The sequence below is a fragment of the Octopus bimaculoides genome, chromosome 3 (assembly GCF_001194135.2).
Source record: "Octopus bimaculoides isolate UCB-OBI-ISO-001 chromosome 3, ASM119413v2, whole genome shotgun sequence".
Classification (NCBI taxonomy): domain Eukaryota; kingdom Metazoa; phylum Mollusca; class Cephalopoda; order Octopoda; family Octopodidae; genus Octopus; species Octopus bimaculoides.
In genome coordinates, this window is record NC_068983.1 from 73,347,036 (window position 1) to 73,354,812 (window position 7,777).

A 7,777-nucleotide genomic window follows, 5' to 3' on the forward strand; every position below is an offset into this window, starting at 1 on the left:
TACTATAGCCTCGGGCCGACCAAAGCCTTATGAGTGGATTTGGTAGACGGAAACTGAAAGAAGCCCGTCGTATATATGTGTATATATATATATGTATGTATGTGTGTGTGTATATATGTTTGTGTGTCTGTTATAGCCCCCCCCCCAACATCGCTTGACAACCGATGCTGGTGTGTTTACGTCCCCGTAACTGAGCGGTTCGGCAAAAGAACCCACAGAATAAGTACTAGGCTTACAAAGAATAAGTCCTGGGGTCGATTTGCTCGACAAAAGGCGGTGCTCCAGTTTGGCCACAGTCAAATGACTGAAACAAGTAAAAGAGTAAAAGAGAATAAAGGGGCGATTAGAATTAATCAACAATACCTTAAAAATGGTAGCATTAAAAATAAAATACAGAATGGTCTCAACTGGAATCTCTTACATTATAAGTCTATTACATCAGAACAAAGTGGAGCTCAACAAATAAAATAAATATACACAGAAATAAACGCATACACACACACTCACACATATATGCACACACCTAAACCCATAAGAACAAAATACTTTGCATTCCAAAGGTATTGAGTTCCGCCTTGCATTTTGGATTCCCTAATCATTTAATAAGGTATATCTAATATTCCAGCATGGCCACAGTCAAATGACTGAAAGAAGAAGAAGAATAAAAGAATGCCCGCTTTACGGAGGCACGTAACATGCATGCAATACTGCAACGGGAAAAAAGATTTCAAATTGACTTCTATGTAACACAGAAACCGTCGGTCGGGTGGGTAAGTTTCGGAATCTCACACGACAAAGTTTGGAATGACTTTGGTCATTGGTCTGCTCAGGCGGAACTGACCCGTGGCTGTGTGGTAAGAAGTTTGCTTCCCAGCCACTTGGTTCCAGGTTCAGTCTAACTGCATGGGCAAATGTCTTCTGCTATAGCCTCGAGCCGACCAAAGACTTGTGAGTGAATCTGGTAGATGGAAACTGAAAGAAGCCCGTCGTATGCGTGTGTCCCACCACTGCTTGACAAACAGGTGTCGGTGTGTTTACGTCCTCGTAACCTAGCGGTTCGGCACAGGAAGACAATAAAGTACCAGGCTACCAAAAAAATAGTACTGGGGCCGATTCATTCGACTAGAAATTCTTCAAGGCCGTGCCCCAGCATGACCACAGTCTAATGACTGAAACAAGTAAAGGACAGAAAGGTAAAAGCAACAAAACTTACCGGTCAGGAGAATTTGCAAAAGCTATGGTCACAGCCCAACACACACACACACATACACATATATATAAACACACATATACACATACACTGGTCATAACCTCTGCAGGCCGTCCCTGAAGGGTAGTTTTGTTGCTGTTATTGTTTAAAACCGAACTAGCTCCGAACGAACAGATCCTAATCAATCAAGCCAGATTAAGCATTACCAAAATATTTCCTTTTCTATTTTACTTAAGACAGTAAGCTTTGTGATTTGAGGGAGATTTAGCTGCTATTTCTAGCAGGAGGAGCGACCCCGAAGAGATTCCCTCGCTGACACGATATTGTTTAGTCTCATGTCAGTCAGCCCTGATCGAGCAGATCCATTATCACATGCATTCCAGCCATGGCCATCCATTCATTATGACGACCACTACACTATCTTGGGGCGTCCTGAGGGATGGCCTAGATAGATATAGATAGATACACAATCTTAATGTTCTTCCCATTTTTAAGAGAAAGGGCTGTCATTTGAAAGATTTGGTTGCTATTTCTTGCAAGACGAGTGACCACATTGAAGTTTCCTCGTTGCTGTTACTTAGACACAGGACGTAGCAGAGCTGGCAAAATCGTAAGCATACCGGTCAAAATGCTTAGCGGCATTTCTTCCGGCCTTACGTTCTGAGTTCGAATGCCGCCGAGCTCGACTTTGCGTTTCATCCTTCTGGGGTCGATAGAATAAATATCAGTTAAGCACTGAGATCGGTGTAATCGTCTAACCCCCAAGCATCGTACCCATCCATATTAAAATTATTTAGCGACGGGCTGCTCTGGAAAGACAGACCTATGATCAATGGATATTCCAACCGAGACTATCACCTCTTTTCCCTATATGAAAGGAAACCAGACCACATTAATCAACGCTTTTTGTTGAAGACGGTAGTGTGTGTGTATGTGTGATATGGGGAAGATTTGGTTGATAGTTCTAATAGAGTGTATGACCACATAGTGGCACGCTCCCCCCATCGTTCCAGTAAGGTGAGGTGAATGCAAACGATTTTTTTTTCCTTGATCATGGATTGGAGCGAGGGATTCTCTACGGATTAGGTGCTGGAGAGCAAAGATTAGGCGATGTGCTTGTCGAAAGTCAGATACAGTTGGATGGCAAGTAGTTGAAGCAAGGTGTCCTCTGTATGTGTGTGTGTAAAAGAGGGGGGAATGTGTTTAAGAATATGAGAGAATATATGAATGGATGTGTGGAGGGGAAAGTGTGTGAATGTATGATAGTGTGCGAAAATGTGAACAAAAACTGTTTTAATGTTATGAGTATGCATGAAAATGTATATGCATAGTAATGCATGTGTGAATGTATAAGTGTATATATGTGTGTACGTATGTATATACGAATAAGTGTGTGATTGCATATCTGTGACTGTGGGTGTATGAATGTGTGCATGTGTCTGCGGGTGGTATAATAGTTTTGACATTCGTTACATGTGCAATACAAAAAGCTTCATTTTAAGGGTACAGATTAAAATTTTAGTGGTATACAGTAAGTAGGAGGTTAACGTTTAAGGTTAGCTGTCACAGTTACAGGTAGTAAATGTTTTCACGAAGGCATATTTTGTTTACTAACAATATTTATTTTTCTCAATGTACAATAAACACACGGACAAGTTGATAGTGCGTTTATCCGACGTAACTTCTTTACCGCTAGTAGCTCGACCCGCTAGAAAAAGCAGTCAAATCTCTCCTCAAATGTCATCCTACCGTTTTAAAATAGGAAGGATAGTATGGGGGTAATGTAGTCTTTCATATACAAGATGAGGTGGTCATGACTGGAATGATTTTGATCAAAAGTTCTGCTCGATCAGATTTGACCTGGGGCTAAACAAGAAAAACGGAAGGACATTGTGTAATGTAGTCCCAAAGACACAAAAGATGAGATGGCTACGGTTGGAATGCTTTTCATGCAGAAGGTATGCTAAATTAAATAATCGAAAAAAGGAGCTGCGTTTCGTGTCACGCCACCGACACTGCATTTGTGTCTCTGACGTTCAGACAACTTTCGTTGAATCATCTACCAAACTGTAAATAGGTACCATGCTGCGTCGTGTATATGGTTCCTCACTGCATCACAGCGAGATAACATCATTCACGAATGCCTGTTTGTTTTTTTCCTCGTTATTTACAAAGCAGGGTGCCGGAACACTCATTCCAGCGTATCAACCGAAATCTTCGGTGGTTATGGCCCATCAACATGATGTTTGGATATATATAAGGAAAGAATTTTAATAAGGAGGGTTATAAGCATCGCAAGTTGCAGTCGCTTGGAATTGAAACCAAGTCTTATACTTCTCTACTCCTCACAGCTCTCCAATATCTAACGTGGAAACCACTTTGTAGTCGTCAAATCTGCTAGAAATAACAGCCAAATCACCCGGAAATAAACTACCGTCTTGAATAAGGAAAGGACTTATTAGACATTAAAAAGATGGCATGGTGGTGGTTAGGATGGTGACTTTTATATACGTCTTGCTCGATTAGGGCTGACCTGGGGCTAAACAATAACACTGGCTTCTCAACGCAACTGTATGTACATGCTTTGCAGACAGAAAAACTAAAGAAGCCTTAGGAATTATTTGTAACAGATAACAGTGTAGTGATACGATCACATTGATGGATTAATTTACAGGCAGATAAAACACACACAAACATACATCCACACACATTTTATATATATAACGTACGGACCTTGAGTTACTGTTACTTCGGCTAAATATTAATAAAAATATACATATTCTTATATTTTGTGTTCTATTTCTCCTATTTGCCTCAACATAACTATATATGTATATATACACACATACATATATGTATATATTGAACAGTATACGTAAGCGCTTTCGTAAACACACGGCTTAGGAATGAACTCTCGATACAACTATGTATACAAAAAGGTAGCAACAAGAGTTTGAAAGCTATTTAGTGAATTTGAACTCAATGCGAATAACATGAAAATATCAGCAACATATGTATCCTTACAGAATAATACATGTATTATGTACATATCATGTATCCTTTGTGTTCTTTTATTAACCGTGCATCCTAGTATATAGATACAAACGCTACACAACACCCTTCTCTTTCATATTGAACACAACAACGATATGTAAATATCCGGATTTCATTGAAATACAACTCACTTTTGCTATGACGTGTGTGTATGCGTGTTTATGAGTGTATATATGTGTGTATTAAAATAAATATATACATAATATAGAGATACACGATACATAGTCTGCTATATCATAGATACATGAACAAATAATAAATATATATATATATATATCATGTGTGTTTGTGTGTGTTTTGTAAAGTTGAAACAAAGATTAAAATCAACTTACCAGCAAACAAATGACCAACAACAACGAATACATTTTTTTCGTTTTGTTTTCGCTTTGTTGTTTGTTCTTATTAAGGACGTATTATTTCTTTTTAAGAGTGCTCCGTGTTCGTTCGGGTAGGTGTGTAACAGAGGTATGTACGTGTGTGTAGTGTTGATCTGTTTGAAAAGCTGGGACTTTCTGCACCGGTGGAAATTGTCCCAGTCTTGACTTCACGGCTTAGTGAAGAAAGAAACCAACACTACGTTTGTACATATGTTTGTATGCCGCATATTATATATGTTATGTATAATATATACGTCTGTTAGTATGCGTTATATCTTTGTATACATGTAGGCATGTATTAACGTATATTATTAACCATTAAAGGTTGTGTTATTGTTATTATTTGCTTCTTATTCTGCTTTTTTATTTTTACCCCCTTTTTCTGTTTTTTTTTTAATCCCCGTTTCCCCCCCTCGAAAAAGTGAAGCTAAACCTCTAGCGGCAATAAAGTTTGCCCAGGAAAGAAATGAAAGCGCAGCCGACCCAAAACTCTCCCTCCTCAATGACTAGGCGGAGAGATAACGACAGACTGACAGGAACAGACAGAAATATATACGGAGAGAGAGAGAGAAACACACACATAGAAAACAAGAGAGAGAGAGAGGCGCTTTGAGAAAGACAGAAAGAAACAGCCAGATTCAAAGAGATTGAGTGATAGATAGATAAAAACTAAGAGAGAAAGATAGATAGAGAGAGTAAAAGTGAATAAGAGAGTACTTTTATTTCTTTAGCCGTTTATGACTTTTATTTATTTTTATTTTTTTGACAACACACCGCAAACTATTCTCTTCTCGTCTCTTCGGTTCTCTCAAACTCTTTCATCTAATGTTTTTTTTTCTCTTTCTCTTTCTTGTTTGCTTCCTTCCGCTCTTTCTACTTTCTTCCACTCTCTCTCTTGCACATTTTCCTTTGCGATCTCTCTCATACACGTACACAAACGCGCAGCACACACAAACGCACGTACACACAATCTTTATTAGCTGGAAATTTTAGAGTTACTCAAGATCCTAGAGCTTCATTCCAAGTCCACCACCACATGCGTGCATAGATACATGGTGTATTCACACACACACACACACACACACACACACACACACATGCATGTATGTATATATTCAGGTATGTGTATGTGTGTGTGTTTATGTATATTTTGCTTTACAGTTCTTATCGCGTTTAAAAATCTAACTGTACGATGCAGGCATGGCTGTGTGGTAAACAAGTTCGCTTTGCAACATCTTGGTTTTATGTTCAATCCCAGAGCCCGTGATACCATGTGGTGAGGTTCTTCTTATACCTTATGAATGAAATTTGGTTGAACGAGAAATGGTAACGAAACCGGATCTACATATATACATACATATGTATACGAGTACGCATGTATGTATTGTTTGTGTGTAGAGGCGCAATGGCCCAGTGGTTAGGGCACCAGACTCGCGGCCGTAGGATCGCGGTTTCGATTCCCAGACCGGGCGTTGTGAGTATTTATTGAGCGAAAACACCTAAAGCTCCACGAGGCTCCGGCAGAGGATGGTGGCGAACCCTGCTGTACTCTTTCACCACAACTTTCTCTCACTCTTACTTCCTGTTTCTGTTGTACCTGTATTTCAAAGGGTCAGCCTTGTCACACTCTGTGTCACGCTGAATCTCTCCCCGAGAACTACGTTAAAGGTATACGTGTCTGTGGAGTGCTCAGCCACTTGCCAGTTAATTTCACGAGAAGGCTGTTCCGTTGATCGGATCAACTGGAACCCTCGTCGTCGTAACCGACGGAGTGCCAACAACATTGTTTGTGTAAACATATGTGCATGTCTATGCTTATTTTGTTTATACTCAGTAACTTAGCAGTTGGGCGGGTCACAAGAACCGATAGCATAGTCACTAGATTTGAAAATAAGTACTGCGGTCAAAGATGACCGGTGTCCAAGCCATAGCTACAGCCCAGAGCCTGGCGCTAGAAAAAGAACAATAGCCATGTAACTATGCACGTGCTGTTGGTGATATTTTGCCTTCTCTGAACTTTTCTGTTTTCCTTTCTGACGAAGAGCTATGCTCGAAACGTCAAAAGCTCTCTCTTTTTACCGAGCATCAAACCAATAGATTCCATGTGCACGTCCTCTTGTTTTGTTATTGCTATTTTTAATGTTCGATTTGGCTATGTGTGTGTGTGTGTGTATACATATATGTATGTGTGTGAGTGTGTGTGTGTGTATATACATATATATATGTGTGTGTGTGTGTGTGTGTGTGTGTGTGTGTGTGTTCCTTACCACAGCTTGACAATCGGTGCTGGTATATTTGTGTCTCCTTAACTTAGCGGTTCGGCCGAAGAGACCGATAGAATAAGTACCAGACTTCAAAAAATATGTATTGAGATCAATCTGTTCCACTAAATCCTTCAACTGAATTTCTGGATTGCTTAATTTCTGTCAACGAAAGTGAGTCATAAGGCTTGGGTTGGCTCGAAGTTATCGTAAAGAGTGGGCTCGAACTCGATTCCTCATAATGACAAAAAGAACTCCTTAACCACTCAGCTTTACTTGTGCTCGCATGCATACACACACAGACACAAACGCGCACATACACATATACAGAAAGAGAGAGAGAGAGAGAGAGGGAGAGAGAGAGGGAGAGAGAGAGAGAGAGAGAGAGAGAGAGAGAGAGAGAAAGGATAGAAGAGAGAAAGAGCGATAGGCATGATTAATCTGTAGAGCAAATGGAGTGTATTTATATTTGTGATATTTGAACTGTTTCTGTAGTTCAACAGACTTTCTTTACAGTCCCGCTGATGAAGGTATCACATGTCCATATAGTTCTATGAAAGACCGACTGCTAGAAATACGATTGTGTCGCTGAAGATATAGATATACTATGTGCTTATTTCAATATGTTGCTTCAACTGTCACTTCGTCATGACTGTATGTGTTCTTTTATTCTTTTACTTGTTTCAGTCATTTGACTGCAGCCATGCTGGAGCACCGCCTTTAGTGGAGCAAATTGACCCCAGAACTTATTCTTTGTAAGCCAAGTTACGGAGACGTAAACACACCACTAGCGGTTGTCAATCGATGTTGGGGGGGGGGACAAACACACACACAAATATATAAAATACACACACACACACACACACACACACACA

At 39.9% G+C, this 7,777-nt stretch overlaps 1 protein-coding gene across 1 annotated transcript in view; it reads right to left on the reverse strand.

Annotated features, from left to right (window-relative positions):
* Window positions 1-5,199, reverse strand: part of LOC106874456 (tumor necrosis factor receptor superfamily member 16) — a 158,022-nt gene extending 152,823 nt beyond the window's left edge. The window contains exon 1 of the mRNA XM_052966222.1: window positions 4,597-5,199. Coding sequence (XP_052822182.1) covers window positions 4,597-4,629 — 33 coding nt within the window. The 5' untranslated portion in view covers window positions 4,630-5,199. The remainder of the gene's footprint in view (window positions 1-4,596) is intronic.
* Between the last annotated feature and the right edge of the window lie 2,578 nt (window positions 5,200-7,777).